Consider the following 19,384-nt stretch of genomic DNA (forward strand, 5'->3'; position numbering starts at 1 on the left):
TTGATTCCAGGGCTGGGGCTGCGGGGAGCCAGTGGAGCTGTATTACGTTTTGATCTATTGCATGTCTCTTCTCTAACAGGACCTACAGCAGACAGCAATTTTAAATAACTGTTAGGAGAGGATGGGCTCTTGGCTTTTTAATAATCTTTTTTATTACATCTGAATTTAAGATTCATCATATCCTCGTGTCACGGCACACGGACAGAAGGTCAGGTATGTCAGGTGCTGTAAGCTGAGCACTGAGGAGGAATGCAGGCCCCATCCACACCCTGGTCTGTTGACCGTTATCTCGAAATGAGGCAATCTCAGTAACTCACAATTTTAAACGGCTTCAAAACATTTTTATGACTGAAAATTAGTCTGTACCTGTAACACACTGGTTCTGTCAAAAAGAAATTCAGAGAATTGCTTGTTGGCTTTACAGTCTTGGTTTGAGGCCCTATATCTGCCCTTCCCACCAACCAACATTTATTTTTTAACAGCATGAACTAATCCTTCTAACACATGTTGTGTTGGTGAAGTTATTTTTCTGCTGAAACATAACAGCCATTTCAAGATATACCCAGGTCAGCATGCTTTCCTATACCCAGGTGAGCACACTGCACTACTCCCCAGCCTTTGAGAGATATCATCCATGCTGATCCAAATCAAACAGACCTTCAGAGTCCTGACAATGATGTCTTCATTGAGCATGAGCGCGGCTAAGCCACCACTCCTTGTTTGCTCTGTAGTGCTGTGCCAAGATCTTGGCTTTTAATGTTCCCAGCATCCTTGGAAATATCACTTGTTTGGCATATAAGCTTAAGAATGGTTTTGCATCTACAATAAAGTTTGAGGATAACTGAAAATAGTGTGACTCTCTTAGGGTCTGCCTGTCTGCAATCTCTTAGGGTCTGCCTGTCTGCAATCTCTTAGGGTCTGCCTGTCTGCAATCTCTTAGGGTCTGCCTGTCTGCAATCTCTTAGGGTCTGCCTGTCTGCAATCTCTTAGGGTCTGCCTGTCTGCAATCTCTTCGGGTCTGCCTGTCTGCAATCTCTTAGGGGTCTGTGGGCAATCTCTTAGGGGTCTGTCTGTCTGCAATCATCTCTTAGGGGTCTGTGGGCAATCTCTTAGGGGTCTGTCTGTCTGCAATCATCTCTTAGGGGTCTGTCTACAATCTCTTAAGGGTCTGTCTGTCTACAATCTCTTAGGGGTCTATCTGCAATCTCTTAGAGGTCTGTCTGCAATCTCTTAGGCGTCTGTCTGCAATCTCTTAGTGGTCTGTCTGTCTGCAATCATCTCTTAGGGGTCTGTCTGCAATCTCTTAGGGGCTGTCTGTAATCTTTTAGGAGTCTGTCTGCAATCTCTTAAGGGTCTGTCTGTCTACAATCTCTTAGGGGCTCTCTGTAATCTCTTAGGAGTCTGTCTGCAATCATCTCTTAGGGGTCTGTCTGTCTTTAATCTCTTAGGGTCTGTTTGTAATGCCTTAGGGGTCTGTCTGCAATGATTTTCTTCACCTAGTCACAGCACCTGAGTAGCTCAAAATCTTATCACCTATGATAATGCATTTGTGAAATTTTTATCAAAAATAAAACAAAAGGGTTCGCTGTAATCGGATTCATTTTTTTAACCTTTGAAATTGAATTTTTTTTCCTGAATATTAAAAAGCACTCATTTTAACTGGTGATGGATATTAATGGGAAGTATGATTAAGGAGTCACAATGTTTGACTTTTAATATGTAAATTTAAAAATCTACTCTTCATATCCTAATCTGATGACATCGAGTTATCAGCCGAGTAAAATAACCTGACCTCCCCAAACTCGCTTTAACTAAATCTCTTAGTGGCTAACCACATAGCTTCATCAAAGACTCTTGAGAATATGAACAAAGTTACATTTACAAATTCTATAGTAAGCTTTCAAAATAACACATTAGTAATAAATTTTATTGTGGCTATATTTTGAGTAACAGAATACACACACACACACACACACACACACACACACACACACACACACACTTTTAAAGGTCCTTTTAAGAAATAAGAGGAAGTAAAACACCAGGAAGACACACTTGGTGCTTTGCTAGCGAACACAGAAGCCACAGTGCTCTGTCTTGGGCCCTCTAGTGTGGGCCCAGGCAGCAGGGTACCGCAGTATGTGGAGAGACAGAGAGTTCTGCCTGTTCCCACTTGCTCCTCAGGCTAAACTCCAGGCAGAAGTTGGCTTTGTGGGGTTCCTGTCAATCTGCCAACCTACAGCACTCCAGGGACATTGTGAGGGGGATGCTGGCCAAATCCTGCATGAGAAGTCACCGCCTTCACACCCTCCTCTGTCAGGGTTGGACCAAAGGAGCCCTGTATCTAATTTTATAATGCTAGGTTCTAGCCAAGGAAAGGAAAAGCAGCAAGGACAGGAGCGTCGGCTTCCCTCATGAGAGGGAGGGAGTTCTTGGCAGCAGCTGACCTGGGAATGGCAGGCCAACCAAGTTAACCAACCTTAAATCTTAGCTCCACTTGCTACTTTTTCATTTCCCAATGGTTTGAAGAAATTTAAACGGTTGTGACTTTCTATGTCACAGGTTACGTATTATCCCTTTGTCAAAGAGAGTGGTCTAAAGTCACTGTGCAGAGACACCAAATGACCCACAGGCCACCTGCAAAGTGCACTCAGAAGCTGACGTGGCTACAGGCTGTCCTATGTTTAAAAGGTAGGTGCTCTCCAGAGGCCTTCATTGCCACTGTAAGGACGCTGGTAGAAACCGTTCCTCTTAGTGAGGCTCTGAAAACACTGCACACACGTGAGGACTCAGGACAGTCACACCTGCAGCCAGACATTCAGAAACAAACTCTGTGCCCACACATGTTCAAGCAATCTCTTCTGAACCAAGGAAGACTTTCTTAAGAAATGTTTGAATTTTATTGTCGCCTTCTCCCCGAAAAGTGGAACACACAATTTTGCACAATTTCTTTCGAATGGCTAGACTTAGACAATTTATCGACACTTCCTTCAACTTCCACACCATACTGAGCTCCAGCGGGTCTTTGTTTTAAGGTGAACCAGGTTTCTGGCTCTTCCCTGTGGAGAAGTTACTTTCAAGTCAGTGAAAGTTCTTGGCCCATGATTAAAAGTCTTTGCCAATTACTACTCGACAACTTCAATTCGGTTTCTTCTGGTTCGAGATGAGCCTAATAAGGCTGTGATGAAAGGGCAAAAGGCACCGAGAGCCAAAAGCGGATTAATGAGCTCCTCGATGTATTTGTCTTCCTAACAGCTGAACTGTTACAACTATTGACACTCTTCAAAAGGTTCCGCTCTGAACCCTGTCCAGGCACTGCAGGCTCCAATGGACATCTTCAAACCCAGAGAATGGAGGAGCAAGAGCTTCCCCTGTGTGATGCCAAAACCAACAAAGGCCCATGGATCAGGTAATGAAACTTCAGCTTTTCCCCCTTTGAGATTTATTTACTGGCAGCTGACAAGGGGCAAATTCAGCTCGAATTGTGCAGTCAAGGCCCTGTCAAGCTTTCAGAGGCACCCTTGTCTTGAAGCACCTTCAGGACTGGCATTTCACTCAAAAGCCCTCGGCACTGGTCCTTAACAGCTTATGACATCACAAAGGACACTCCAGACAGATGCCTACATGGCATCCTGCAGCATTTTAAAAGAGAATTAGTGGTTTTAATTATGGTCGTAGTATGAAAGGGAACCATGCAAGCTCCACGGGAGACCTTTGATCAGCCCCTTTTGCTAGTACAATGCCACGGAACTGTGACTATTCCTGGTAAGGGGCCTTTTCTTGCTGAATGACTCACCAGTGATCTTTGAATGCAGACAAGCTTCTAGCCCTCCCTCTTCATTAGTGAGCATTTCTATACAGGGCCTATATAGTGCCTGGAGTCTCGGAGCGCACAATCGGGGAAGAATCCCTACGGATGCTGGCCTCCTCTTAGGAAGTGCTGAAGGACTCCGAGTGACTTTATTCATTAAAACAGGTTGCTATTAATTAACTGTCATAATAAAATAAAGAACTATTATTATTTGCATTTCTTACTAGGTTCCCTTTAGCAAGATGTATAAAAGATGCCTGTAACAGAAATGAATTTAGAGAGCGACTTCCCCGCCCCCACTCTTGCCCACACCCTTTGTGCATCTGGGCAGCTAGCTACCTCCTAATTATTGGGTAGATCTGGGAATCCAAATAGAAGGAAAACATAAATATGAAATTAATTAAGGACATGTTAAGTGCCTTTTAATTTGCCTGTTTCTACAGCTGACAGAAGCAAACATGAAATTATCTTTCCTTTTCAGTGAGGGCAGAATGAAGACGATAAAACTCAAAGTTTAAAAAAATCACGTACTTGGTTTAAAGTACAAAGTTTCTGACTAACAATCACAGTTAACTGAAGAAAAAGGAATTCTAATGAGGTGTAACAAGAATTGGTTTCAGAGACCATCTCATTTTCAGGAACTGGAAAATGCCTTGGGTCTGGAATGCGTATTTTAAGACTATCTTTTTGAATGAATCCCAATAATCACAGACCTCAGGGGCAAACGTCTTAGGTCTGTGGAGACAGTTCCTTCATGTCTAGAACCTACCACGGACAGTCCTTAGATGTTTCTGTTCATTAGTGCAGATGTTTCTGAATGCTTCTCAAGGAAATGCTAATTTGGCAACATGAGATAAACACACTTTTGCATAAGGCATTGTAGCCATGAACGTATTTCTGCTGTTCCAGGAGATAACTGAAATTTCTACTCTTCTGATACACTTTCTTTACTGGAAGGAAAAGCGTTTGGTCTTTGGCACCTCTGGAAGCAGAACGTGAGCAGGGCAGCCACCGTCGCCGGCTCAGACCGTCTTTCTATTTCTTAGACTGCGCAGTTCTCGTCTTAGGTGCTTGAGAGCAGCGACGATGTCTGCTCGCTGGGGGTCAGTCTGTGCTTTCTGAGTGTAGAGACGGAAATGTCTAATGGTTTCAGACAGCAGGACTTCAGGGGCTGTGGCTGTCCCTGGAAGGCGCAGCATCCGCTCACAGGCGATGGCGTAGTTCTTGTGCCAATTCACTGGGTGTTCCTCTTGCAAGTACACGATCTCCTTATAAAGCTGAAAGACAGCAAGTGTTGGGATTCCATTGTTATCCTGACAGATTTTCTTGTTTCAAAACCAGAAAACAGAGGAATTAATAACACAAGGAAAAAAAATCCAAGCAATCTACAGTAGAATCTAATCATTGCCAGGCCATGCAGAAAATACAGGATGCTCCGTAATTACAACAGTAGCAGGAGGCAAACGTGCTTCAGCTAAAACTGCTTCTGGGGCTTTGGATGCTGCAGGACCCCAAGACACACCGTGTCAGGACAAAGCGCTCTTCTCCCAGAAAGATGTTCTGGGAAAGGATTTACTTCTAACAGGAGGAAAGCTATTTACTCAACAGGCCGAGCGGCTAAACCTCTAAATTTAGCTGCTGGAAAAAAAAAAAATCTGTCTTTAATAGACAGTGTAGAAAAAGAACTTGGCAGAATTAAACTTCTGTTTCACATTATTAATGTGGATTTTTCTCTACATGGAACAACAGCAGTCTTAACAACAATCTAGTGCAAACAATTCTATTGTTATCAAGTGTACAGAATCAAGATCCCCAACAAGGGCAATGACGAAAATCTCCACACTTCCTTACAATTTTCTTCTTCATAGCCCAAATCCTGCCCACGGAAACTCAGAATTTTGATTTCCCAGCTACAGATATAGTATTAACTGGATGCAAGTGGGATCAAAACATCCATCTATTTATTGATTGATTGATTGATTGAGTGTGTGTGCGCATGTGCGCCATAGTGCACACGTGGAGGTCAGAGGACAACTTCTGGGAGCTGGTTCTCTCCTTCCGCTATGTAGGTTCTGGGATCCAACTCAGGTCCTCGGGTTTGTTAGCCGTTACCTGCTGAGCCATCTTCCCAGCTGCGCAGGATCTTGATAATGAATTTCCCAGAGGGAATGCATGAACACCTAATGAATGAACCGGGGTGGAGACTAGTTCGCACAGCGGAACATGGCGCTTCCTTCTTTAGGAACTTCACCGCCACGGTAGCACTGGGTGACTTAGGGGTACCCCCAGTAGGATGAGGACAGACCAGACAGTGCTTTTGAATAGGGTTGTGTTCATAGTATCTTGTAATTGACATGGACCAATTACACCATCTTTTCCCATCTCCTCCAAAGTAGCCAAGTGAATGCCCACTGTAAGGCAGCATCCTTGTCAGGCCTGTGGCTGTCCCTCGGAGACTTGGAAACCCCATCTGTCCTCCAGCTCCTCTCAGCACTGCTTCCCTTTCACACGGGTGACTCACAGCTGACATTTATGTCGGAGTGAGCTTAAGCCCTGACCCTCTTAGCTGCCAGACAGAACTCTACAAGCTGCCTTCCAAAATCAACTCCCTGGCTGTCCTTGAGTGGGGTGCCCTGGAGGACTCCGCCTTTGCCCCGGGGCCACCTCCTTATGGACCAGCCTCCCTCCCATCACTTTCTAGCGCTACCATCTATTTGGCTAGCTCATCTTGATATTCCAGCATCTCTTCCCAGCACTTGGGCTCAGCTCCCTGGGTCTCATAGCACGTCTGTCAGCACACATGAGACGATCCGAGACTGTGGAGTGGACCATGCTCAACATCCTTTCTGTAGCCTGTGACCTTTGTGACAGCAGAGACAAGACCGTATCTAACACAATATATGATATTGAGCAGGTGTTCAATAAAGGCTGGGAGCGAAGAATGAACAAAAGTGAGTTAATATTCAAAACTTAGGAGCAAAATAAGTCATGCCAATCGAATGCCATGCTACTTTAACTCAGCAGCAAGAAAGGTGCTGGCTGAGTAGAACCCTAGCAGTCCAGAGAGACGGACTTGGCTGCTCAGGCATGCAGAGTCTGAGCTCTGCGCACAGATCATTACCAGGATCTGTTTCTATACAGCAAACTGGCTATGTCTGTCGTGTTAGAAGAGACCAGTGCTAAGTCATAGGAAACCAGAGTCTCGTCACCACAGTGCACACAAGCCTCTCCCCATGCCTCTCCTGAGGAGAGCGGAGCTGTGTCTTTGGAAGGTGCTGGGCTTCCCAAGGCCAGTCAGAAGACAGACTCTTTCTGTGGCTCTTCTCTGTCCTCTGCCGGCCATGGCCCATGGTTTCCGGAGCAGAGAGGGTGTCAGGGCAGAACTTGTCTTAGTAAAATCTTTCTGTTAGTGTCCTCCAGCTTCAACGCAGAGCCACAGACCCTGGCTGGAAACAACACAGGCTGCCCGGAGGGAAGAAGCTGAGACATCGGCAGGGCTGCACTCCTGCACCCTGCAGAATTTGCTCCTTCCCTTGCCAGTTTCCAGAACCTTTGCACCTACACAGTTCACAGCCCCTTCTTCCATTCCATGGCCAGTGGATACCATGCCTGAATCTCCCTCTCTCTGGCTTACCCTATATAAGGCCCCCATGATCATACTGGGCCCAACTGGTTAACCCAGGATAAACAATCTCAAGTCCTTTAACTCAGCCATCGCTACAGACTGCCTTCTGCCACAGAAGGTAGTGGATAGGCAGTGTGGGGTAGGATTCTGTTTACCGTTATTCTGATTACCATGGCCCTTTTACCTTAAACATTGCTTATGACACAATTGAATATTTCCCCCAAATGTACTACGTTATAATGCTCAAGATAAGATGGACACCAGAGAATCAAACTTCTGCTACACATCCTATCTCCACTCTGGTCACTTCCGCCCCCACCCCCAGCAGATGCGCTTCAACAAGACTGCAACATACTTTATATGCATGAGTGTAGAGTTGTGCTTTCACGTCTGGAGGCACCGTGGCGGTCTCTGCCAGGTTAAAGATGAAGAACGGTGTCTTCATCCTAGGGATGGGAGGAAGAACGCTCGTTAGAATCACAGCACGCATGAAATCCTTTCTGTGTATTCTTCATTCTCCTGTGTGCGTGGAAATTAACTCCGAACCAACAGCAATCCAAGGCTCTCACTCACTCAACACAAAGCTCCTCAAAGCCCTCCAAGGCTCAGCGCTCGCTCTCAACACTGAAGATGTTGGGGAAATGTTCCCCATAGATGTGTGCCACTGTTCTGGAGGAGGAGCCAGGGATGGGGAATGGCTGGGTTTGCCAGTCCCTAAAGGTGCCAATCACAATCGCTTGCGCCATGTGCAACCACTTCTTCCAAAGTGGCTGGATTCTCCAAGCACACAAACATCCCAATTGTGTTTAGCACACCAATTAAAGCAATACCTGCTTGAATAATGACCTGCTTTCTTCTTCTACTCAACCGTCTCCCAGCTTTCCCACATTCGGTCACAATGAACAATTGTGGAGTGTATCTTTATCAGGTTTTCAATGCGAGTACTGACCCTGGGGCTAGACTGAAAACTTCAGGCTGTTTTCTAACTTTCTCAAAAACATGCTGGCACAAGTTATAGTCCAGCTATTTTGTAAGGATTAAATTGGGGTTGTATTTCTTTACTTAAAAATCATTTTTATTAAATTTGTTTTAAACTTACTTTATGTGTATGTGGGCACAGGGCTGCACGTGCTACAGTATGGAGGTCAAAGGACAGCTTGCAGAAATCAGTTTGCTCTTTCTACTACACAGATGGTGAGGATCAAACTCACATTGGTACATCTTTACCTGCTGAGCTGTCCTGCTGGCCCAAGGAGCTATATTTTTTTATAATTCTTTTTTAAAATTTATTTATTTTTTAATTTTATGTGTATTGGTGTTTTGCCTTCATGTATGTCTGGCTGAAGGTGTCAGGGCCCTTAAAACTGGAGTTATAAACAGAGATGAGCTGTCATATGGGCGCTGGAAATTGACCCTGGGCTCCTCTGGAAGAGCAGTCAGTGCTCTAAACCTCTGAGTCATCTCTCCAGTCCCATCTAATACTTATTAAATCTTTAAACGCAAATGATTTATACCATAACTCAATTCTCAGAACATAATCTCTGGAATAGACTGGGCACCAAGATATTTTTGCAGAAGGATAAACTCCAATATGCACGAGGGGCACCTCTCTGTATTGCTTAGGAACTTTTGTACTAATGTTTTGGACCAAGTCTACTAGTGTTATTTTACTTTAAGTTTTACATGTATATGTTCTGTGTCTGTGTGAGACTGCATGCCGTATGTCCAATGTGGCCATCAGAGGACAATTACAGACGTCGGTTCTCTTTCCAGCCTGCGGTTCCCAGGATCGAGGTCAGGTCACCAGGCTCGGCAACAAGCGCCTTTACCTGCTGAGTCATTTTGCAGGCCCTTGTTGGTTATTAAAAAATGACAAAGAGAAGCAGTAGCACTAAGAAGCGATCTGTATGAATCAGTGCGACCCTCTCTCTGAACAACAGGAAAGGATAGCATCTTTACTGTCACAGTAAGAACTGTTATCTTTTCACGAAGTCTCCCCAGCGGGCTGCACTCCGTGAGAGCAGGAACTGTGTCGTATGCGTGTGTTGCTCCGGGCCTGGCCTCTGCTCAGTGTTAACTGATGCTCTCATCAACTGGCATGGCAAAAACGGAGACGTGGCTTGACCGCTCAGCCCCACCCGGTCTCTCCTCCTTCCACTGGCTTAGCTGGAGCACAAGTATTGGAGGGAGGGGTGCCGCAGGCTATACTGAGGTTTGGATTCCATCACTGTCATTAAGTGCCCCAGGAAAATCCGTCTACCTCATTTTTTTATAAACTGGAGATTACAGCGATTCATGGGTTATGAGATGAGATTATGCACACATAACAATATAATGTCTTGAACAAAATAGTTGTCCGTAAGTTATTTTTATTTCCACTTGTCCATGTTCCCAGAATGAAAAGTGACATGGGCTATTTCTTTGATATATTAAAAACAGCTGACAGGGGCTGGAGAAATGGCTCAGAGGTTAAGAACACTGCTCTTCCAGAGGTCCTGAGTTCAGTTCCCAGCAACCACAGGGTAGTTCACAACCATCTATAATGAGATACAGTGCCCTCTTCTGGTATGCAGGCATACATGCAGGCAGAATACTGTATAGATAATAAATAAATCTTTTTTTTTTAAAAAAAAAAACAAAACAGCCAACAACTACTAAAATGTAGATCAGTTACCTTGCTTGCCACATCTCCTCATTGGCCACGGATTCCCATGAAGATGGATCAAATCTGTAGTTATAAGAAAAACAGCATCCTTCCATCAGCTACATTACAAACACATAATGTTTGCTTTACAATCTTATAAGGCCATGGAAACAGGCTGGCTTCTGATGTATTGACAGTGACCGCACCAAAGGTTTTGCATTGTAGCAGGCGTGCCTATTAATTCTTAATCTTGCCTCAAGGGAGCAGAGGAAGGGGGAAGAGGCTGTATGCATTGGGCAGCTGCTCCTGAGATATGAGGTGACAAAGTGAGACACAGGCCACACTAAGACACAGCCAAGAGCAAGTGTGAAGAGAAGCTTCACTAAACCCTGCTGGGCTGCTTGAAGAATTCTAGCCAAACAACTGCTAGCCAGAATTTTATATTTAAGAAATTATAATAAAAATATATTAAAAATTATATGTACCCGTTTAAATATAATGGAGCTAAAGAATGATATGCACATTTATTCTTCATCAGCTATATGAAGAAAGTGTAATTTTCACCATGTACATCAGGATGGTCTTGAACTCACAACACTTCTGACAGTCTCCCGAATGCAGGATCTGAGGCATGCACCACCATATCCAGAAAACTGCTATTTGCCAACATTTCTTATGAACAACGTGCTGTTGGCTCGCTGTGTCTCAAAAATCTCATAGCTCCCACTGATACGATCTTTTCTCTTGTGCCTGAATTAAACAATAGGATATCTGATGTTAAATAATCTATTAATCTAAATATATTTTTATTTAATTGTATGTGCGTGGGTGGTGGATGCACATGAGCGTAGGTGGCTGTGGGGGTCAGAAGCCGACCTTGGATCCCTGGAGCTGGAGTCACAGGTTGCTATGGAGCCACCACATGTGGGTGCCGGGAACTAAAGCTGAGCCTTTTGCAAGGGCAGGAGACACTGTTAACCAATAACCCATTTCTCTAACTCAATAACACATAATAATAATAATAAAACAGATAATGGGGCAGTTTGTCTCGAGGGACTTATTTTCCATAGGTAATGGTAAACTGTATGTAGAGATGCTCGGGAAGAGATGAACAACGCCCTAGGCAGGACAACAAGGTTGATGACAACCACAGGAGAGGTTCTCAGATTCAGTCTTCCTTACAGAAACTGCTTGTCTTCCTGCTTTTGTCATGGGGACTGAACACTCCACTCCACCACGTGCTCGGAAAGGGCTGTGTTCCCGAGGGCTAGACATGTCTGCACTCCTGCAGGAGCACGGCAAGTTCACACATGCGGAAACCGTCCAGTAACGAGGGGCCTCCTCTGCCTTACTGCAGCTCATGAGTTCCTTCTGCTCACAGCATAAGAAAACATAGGATGCTGGACCATGCAGTGTCATGGCCTGAAAGCAGAAGGTGCCCTGCACCAAACTCTTAGAGACCCCACTCACCCACAGCCTTCCTTCCCTCTGATGCCCTAGACAGGAGAAGAAATCATCTCTTTCTGTTGATGTTTTATGATCTTTTATGGGTGGAAAATGATATTAATAAAAAAAAACTAAACAAAAAATTAAAAGGCATCTCAAGAGAGAAGTATGGTAGGACAGGCCTGTGACCCCAGCACTGGGGGGCTGAGACAGGGGACAGGCCTGTGACCCCAGCACTGGGGGCTGAGGCAGGGGACAGGCCCGTCACCCCAGCACTGGGGGCTGAGGCAGGATGACCCTGAGTTTGAGGCCAGCCTCCAGAGTAAGAACTTGCCTCAAAAACCCAAAAACAAAAAGATATCTCCAAACGCAGCCTTTTTTTTTCAGACATACAAAACTGCTATATGTTAAAAACCACACCTGCTGCTCATACCTTCCGTATTCCTCCGTCCAATTATAGATACTTCTTGTGCGTTTAATCCACTCCTCTGGGTTGAATGCAATCCTTGAAGGAACTAACTTGTCACAAGAACCCCAAGGCCAAAGCGAATAAGCCCTTTTCCAGGTTGGGTCACCTTCATGAATTCCTATGCAAACAAATGTTTCTTTTCTATTCAAAAGAGAAGAGCAAAGAATTCTAAATGTTCCATTTCTTTAGTCCACAGAAGGTCATTTTGGATTCCATAAGCCTTAGTTATTTATTTGTGAACATGTTGTTCTACTGAAATCTTTCCCAAGTACAGTGCATGAAATTTATTTACTGTGAAATAAAACAAAACAGAAAACTGTAGGAAGGAACAAACAGAAACAGATGAGAACTCTTCCTGCCTCTGATTCTAAAACAGGGACCTTATCACCTGGAACACTGGTAGGGCATCCTGTCACGTGCAATGCTTTCGTTGATATCCCTTCTCATTTTACAGGGAGAGCTAAGTCTCCATGTTCCTTGCGAGTCCACTTCCTATTTTCAGGGAGAATTAAGTCTCCCTGTTCCCTGTGAGTCCACGGTCCTGTACTATCTCCTTTGTCATCTCCGTGCTGACTGTTAGCACTTGCACGTCTCCCTGAGAAGCCTGGCAGCATCCCGCACAGGCGCTCTGTCCCTGCATTAACTTTGAATGCTACACAGCATGAGGTTAACACATAATAAATACTGGCTGGAATTAAATTAATCAGATTTGGTAACTGTTAGGAACCTTACCGCCTACAAAAGTTAGAAACGGAAGTAGCTTAAATAGTAGTTTTCTTCCTACTTGTGGTTAAGTAGAAAGGGTGTGAGAAGTTATTTGAAAGAAAGTGACTTTGATAACTTTGAAAGAAGGCAATTTGCCAGCCTGGATTTCATATTTCCCCCCTCACACATATTGCCTCCATGATTTGGGAACTTAGGTAACTCCTGGTGTTGTCTCATCTGCCTGGTCCAAGGGCTGGTGAAAGCTGTCTGAAGCTCAGCCTCGGTGAGAGCCGTCACTCTGGGGAAGATGTGCTCCAGCTGTATTCAGCCAGGCTCTGGGAGGAACCCAGGAGCAGCCATCTGAGGCCCTGATGAGGAAATGTCTAGAAGGTCCTGGAAAGAATCCAGAATCAAGGACCCACCAAACCAGCAGGTGCCTATCCTCACTCACCTCCCAGCACTGAAACCAGAGGGACAGACAAAGAGAGATCCCAGTCTCCCTGAGGTTGGAAGGGGTGTGTGTGTGTGTGTGTGTGTGTGTGTGTGTGTGTGTGTGTGTGTGTGTAGGGACATCCCTGTCCTAAGGGTTGTAAGTCATTGTAAACTGAGAATGAGGGAGCGAACTAGGTCCCCTGGGTCCTCTAGAAGAACAGCGAGTCCTCTTAATTGCTGAGCCAGCTTTTCAATCCCAGCTCTCATTTCTTGCCTTTTTTTTTTTTTTTTGATTTCTCGAGACAAGGTTTCTCCATGTTAATCCTAGCTGTCCTGGAACTCACTCTGTAGACCAGATTGGCCTCAAACTCACAGAGATCTACCTGCTTCTGCCTCCCAAGTGCCGGGATTAAAAGCATGCACCACCATCACCCAGTTCTCATTTCTTAAAGAATGCTGAATGAACACCCACAGGCAAACTTAATGGCTCCTTGTCTATGTTCCCAGAGTGCTAAGCTCACAGAGTCAATAACCTATTTAGTGGGCACAAGTCTCACTGGCCTGCCTCACACTTCCTCAGAAGAACTTCTCACATCGCTGCACACAGCCAACCAGACCACGGTCCACTGTGATCTGGACCCGAGCCCCACTTACCTGTGTATTGCCAGAGCCCAACAGAAGCTGTACCAGAGCAGATATTTGAAAATTTTTGAAGCAGAATTAAACGAAACTAACAAAAATGCCCATTTGGGAATGCTACTGGCTTCCGAATATACTAATTTAGTGGACATTGATGCCTATTCCTTCCTATCACTTCACAGCTACCGAAAACAGGCTCAGCAGCACACTGCAAGGCTACATTTTGTGTCTTTACCAAGGATAATTTGACATTGGAACTCATAAAAAAAAATTTAAGTCCTCTTCACAAGAAAAAAAACAAAACTCGAAACAAATCCTTCTTTTTCAAGCTCATGACACCCCACGCATCTCAGACAGAAGCAGCGTGGAGCTCACCTCCGAGGACGCACTCATTCTTGGCCTCGACTACAAACCACCTTGTGTTCTCAAGTACGGAATCCACAATTCTCTTACTTTAGTCTCAGCCAGCATAAACTGTAGGTCTTTTTCTTATTTATAAAAATGTTTTGTCCTTTATAAAAACGCTGAAGCTATTTTTAGACAGTGATTATTCCGGAGAAAAAAAATGCTTTCTACTTAAAAGGGGGCCACAGTGCTGATCAGGAGGGAACCGTAATTGCTTGCGATCCACCTGCAATGATTTCGAGTAGGCAGGCACATCTCCAATTTCTCAGAATTGTGCTAAGATCTTATTTGCTGTTCTTGCTAATCTGTCTTTATTTTTCTTTTACCCAGAACAATAACATTTATTTCTGCCTGGCCTCATTTATGCACAGATATTCAATTTAATTACAAAGATAATCTCACCGGTGACAAGGAAATAGGTAGAAAATTGGTCTTTTGGATGAGGCACAGCTGCTTCAGAAACAGTTTTAGAGACGCTTAAGATTTTAGAAAAGCTATTATATGAAAAGAATGCTTACTGTTTATTCATCTCAAGAAAGTGATAAAGGCTGAACGTGACCACTCCACTGGGTAATACTCCTTCCACAGGGCTCCACCGGTCCCCAGGAAAGCGCACGCCAGGGAGATGCCTTGCCATCTTGGGTAAATACCAGTCATAAGTCAACATCTGTCAGAGAGACCACAGGGAACCACACCTCAGTACATGCTGTGAAATATCAGCTTCACCCACATCCATGGAAAGCTTCTAAAATGTAGACATATACTCGTTACATGATTGGAAAAAAATACACTCAAGCAAACCAAGGATGCACTGCTATGCCTTTAAGGACAATTCTTAGGTTTCATGTCATAAGAGGTGACCACTACCCTGGCTCTACCTCACCTCCATGAGTCTGCCAACTCCCAGATGATGGTCCCCATCATAGACTTAGAGAACCAGCAAAGACCCAGCCCTCAGAAGCCCTTCCACCTCCCCTCCATCTGCGCCTACCTCTGGTCTAGCTCTACGCCTACACCTCACTAGCCTGAGCTCCCAGAGGGAAGGGACTGTGTCTTTTCATCTCTGTGCACCTAGCACACAACAGTGCTCCAATTATTTGAGCTGTAGTTGAAATGTCTTTGATGGACAGACCAAATAACCTAGCAAATACCCGAATATACCATTACTACACTCTTCTCTTCTTAGTGTTGCTCACTCAGAATGGATAAGATATAATCTCTGCCCCTGAGAAGCTCATTTATATAATAACCTAGGTAGGCCTCAAAGCTGGAAACCTTTTTGGATAAATTATCTGAATTTACTAGTAGTCCCCAACTAATTACATATCCTTATACATTTTTAATTTTGTTTGAATTTTGAAGCAGGGTCTTTAATTACAAAGACAATCTCAGTGGTGACATAGGCTAGCTTCAGACTTTTTCTGTTTTGTTGGGACGGGGTCACTCTGGCTCCTCTAGAATTCACTTTGTAGATCAAGCTGGCCTTGAACTCACAGAGATCTGCTTGTCACTCTCTGCCTCCCCAATGCTGTAATTAAGGGTGTAGGCCACCATGTCCAGATGGCCTCAGGCCCTGATCCTCCTGCGGTGGCTCCTGAGAACTGACTGAGCTTCCAGGTATGTAATCTCAACTAATGTAACTACAACTAGACTCACATGCCTTTTCATTAAAACAAATTATCAGGAAAAAAAATCACTTTTAATTGTATACGTAATCCTGTATTTTCATAGAAAAGACTCCGGTTTACATTTTGAATATGATCATCTAACCAATTGTGCTCATATTTTACTTACCTTGTATAAGTCATTCAATTAACAAATGACAAATTGATTTTAAATGTATATATTATACAACTCAAAGATTTTATTACCCAACAGTCTCAGTACTTGGGGTTATTGACATTAATTGAGCAATATGCTATGAACTTAATATTCCTCAGTTAATTCTCATAATAACCTTACTATAATTCTATCAGATGCCATTGTTGATCCATGAATAGCTACTATCTTCTTCTTCTTCTTTCTCCTCCTCCTCCTTCTTTTTTACAAACACACTCCCGATTACAATAAACTCTCTGTGTGTGAGATAGGCAAGTCCTACCAACTCAGCTACACTCCCAGTCCAGGAAAACTGTTTTAATAGTACAGTTTTTAAAAAGTAATCACTTTTTTTAGAAAAACTCAGTTTTATGTGCATGTGTATTTTGCCTCCATATATGTCTGTACCACGCACATGCCTGGTGCCCAAAGAAGCCAAAAGCAGGTATTGGATTCTATGGACCTGGAGTTATAGATGCTGTGAGTTGACAGATGGGTGCTGGGAATCCAGTCTGGACCCTCTGGAAGAGCAGTCGGTAGAGATCTTAAAAGGTGAACCATCATCTACTCTGGTCAGACATCACCGTTCTTACAAGCTCCTCCTAACACTTTTCTGTCATAGGATCAATAGTGTACATAAAAATTCTATAGCTATGTTGTAATTAATAATTTCCAATTTAAATGAAATGTTTACTTGCCCACATTTTTTATATCAATTAATTCAATTTTCATAAGCTGGCCAATGTACGATGTTATTTGCTTGGTGAACTGGCTAAACATAAAAACCTAGGCTGTCATCTGACTGTGGGGTGAAGCATATTGATAAATAGCTTAAATGAGGAAGAAACAAGTTATAAATGAGCCCCAAATACACAGGACTGATGTGGGAAGGTCATTTGTCTATCTGTTGATTTCATTGGTTAATAAAGAAACTGCCTTGGCCATTTTCATAGGCCAGCCCTTAGGTGGGTGGAGTAGACAGAACAGAATGCTGGGAAGAAGGGAAGTTAGGCAATCGCCATGCCTCTCCTCTCTGGGACAGACGCCATGGATCCAGCCGCCAGGTCAGACATGCTGAATGTTTCCCGGTAAGACACCACCTCGTGGTGCTACACAGATTATTAGAAATGGGTTAAGCAAGATATGAGAGTTAGCCAAGAAGAGGCTAGATATAATGGGCCAGGCAGTGTTTATAAGAATACAATTTGTGTGTTGTTATTTCGGCTCCTACTACACAGGACTATGATATCCTCATTCTAAGGATGATTATAGACGGTGGTATACATTGGTAATTCCAGCACTTGTGAGGTCAATGCAGGAGGACAGGGAATTCCAGGCCACCTTGGTCTACACCGTGAGACCCTGTCAAAAGCAAAAAAAAATATTTCTTCTCCCCATAGAAAACCCACCAAAAATGATTACGAAAAGTTTACCCAACCATAATTTTAAAAAGAGCTTATCTGTCTGTTTATTGGAAGAATCATACCATTTGCCCAGACTGGTTTCAAAGTCACAGGCACACGCATGAGTGATGTGTTTAAAGGTTGCTATATGCCGAGGATGTTTTTCTTATACTTACTTCTTGATCCACCAGGGAAACATCCGGCCTCAACCCCTCACAGTAATGCAAGTAACGGAGAGAATTCCCTGGCAAGTCTCCCCTGAGTAAGATGATTGCATCACGAGGCATGGAGTCCAGGAGATTTCGTGCAAACTGATCGATCACATTATTGGTTCTTTGGTCACAAATGCTAGATAAAAAGATTTTTCAGCAAATTAAAACAGTAGCACATTTCCACAACTGTAAAAGGCCAGCTTTCTTGGCCACTCTTTCCTCCCCTCCCTCCCTCGCATCCACATGGAGTGCTCCAGGGTACCCCACACTGCTCTCTGGGAAGGTACACCACTGTGAGAACAGCTCACTAGCTCAGATTTTTGTTTATTTTATTTGAGGCAGGGCTTCTCTGGGTAGCCCTGGCTGTTCTGTAATTAGATTTGCAGACCAGGCTGGCCTCAAATTCGGAGATCTGCCTGCCTCTGCTTTCTTAGAAAAGGCATGAGTGACCATGCCCAGCCCCATCTCAGCTTGTTTAGAGAGGTGCTAAGAGAAACTAGAGGAGAAAGGAAAGCCCGCTGCGTTACTTCCACCAGCTGATAATCATGTCCATATAAAGCGAACAGTCTGTCTCAGTGTTATTCTCTACCCCAAGTAACCCAATTCCAGTTACCAAAGTAGTTTTTGACTACGTAGAATTAAGGTATTTCATCTTAATTCCATTCCCTCCAAAAGAACAGTCAGAAAAGCAAGAGGAAGTCTGCTATTTCTGACAAGAGCTGATATGGCACCTGTGTGACTTGTGTCTTGCTGAGGCTTCCCACCACCTTCTCCCCCTTAAGGCTTCCTGAGGTGGCCTTTCCTTGGTGGTCAGGTCACTGGGGATGAGAACATGGAGAAGGAAGTGACTGTAACTGCTGAGCTGCCGTAGCTCCAGCTGTTATCTACCCAAGCTAACTAGGCAGCACAGCTCCTTCTCAAGAAAGGCTTTCTAACGTCAAAGCAAAGGTGAATGAGTTCAGAGAGCAATGCACGAAAGGAGAAAAGGCTGTGAAAGGAAAAAGCACCAAAACGTAACAAAACAAACAGCGAGCCATGCCATTCTCTGTCCATCTGCGTTCTGGGCCGAGAAGGTGCTAAGTGGAATCACTAGGTTGGTAACACAAGTCCAAGGCGCTCTTCTAGAACAGAGCATTGCCCCATCCTTGCAATCCAACAGCAATCGATGACTGCTTCCTGAGAGGAGGAGCCTTTGCTTTGCTAGTGACAGCTCACATTTTGTCACCAGGAAAGTTGCTATTTATTCTATTCTCTGGGGACAAATAGAAGAAAAAACAGAGAAACTGCTCAGTCTGTGCACATCATTGGTGTTCAGGCTGGACATCCCTCAAAGACCTGAGCCACGAGTTGGACAGAAAGACTGAGATTGGGCTGGATAAAGCTTAGAGACTTCTTGGGACCACTGATGGGATGTATAGCCCATCTCACAAGGTGATGGGGATGAAGGCTTCCTTATGCAGCTTCCAGTCTGGGATTATAAAGAGACTTAGTCTTTCTTTTTTTCTTAAAGATTTATTTATTGTGTATACAGTGTTCTGTCTGCATGTGCATCTGCAGGCCAGAATAATAGGCCAGACCTTACTACAGATGGTTGTGAGCCACCATCTGGGTGCTGGAAATTGAACTCAGGACCTCTGGAAGAGAGACTTAGTCTTTAAAGTGAGGTTGTAAGGTTCGGCATAATATGGCACCCTGGAGACTGCCTCTATGAAAGGCAGTGAAGGGGAGGTTCAGAATAAAACAAAAACAAAAACAAAACCAGCCTTTATCCCAAA

The 19,384-nt window shown here is 44.1% G+C and overlaps 1 protein-coding gene across 4 annotated transcripts in view; it reads right to left on the reverse strand.

Moving 5' to 3' along the window:
- Positions 1-2,693: 2,693 nt before the first annotated feature.
- Tmem260 (transmembrane protein 260) overlaps positions 2,694-19,384 on the reverse strand; it is a 66,297-nt gene continuing 49,606 nt past the window's right edge. The window contains exons 11-16 of one of the 4 annotated variants that reach the window (XM_075949202.1): positions 17,574-17,745; positions 14,695-14,843; positions 11,960-12,136; positions 10,111-10,164; positions 7,792-7,882; positions 2,696-5,088 (exon numbers count right to left, since the gene is read on the reverse strand). In XM_075949202.1, coding sequence (XP_075805317.1) covers positions 4,834-5,088; positions 7,792-7,882; positions 10,111-10,164; positions 11,960-12,136; positions 14,695-14,843; positions 17,574-17,745 — 898 coding nt within the window. In that variant the 3' untranslated portion in view covers positions 2,696-4,833. Of the gene's footprint in view, positions 5,089-7,791; positions 7,883-10,110; positions 10,165-10,673; positions 10,831-11,959; positions 12,137-14,694; positions 14,844-17,573; positions 17,746-19,384 lie in introns of those variants that run through there. The other 3 variants (XM_075949205.1, XM_075949203.1, XR_012907911.1) reach the window with 3 other exon arrangements.

This window comes from Microtus pennsylvanicus, chromosome 15, assembly GCF_037038515.1.
Source record: "Microtus pennsylvanicus isolate mMicPen1 chromosome 15, mMicPen1.hap1, whole genome shotgun sequence".
NCBI lineage: Eukaryota > Metazoa > Chordata > Mammalia > Rodentia > Cricetidae > Microtus > Microtus pennsylvanicus.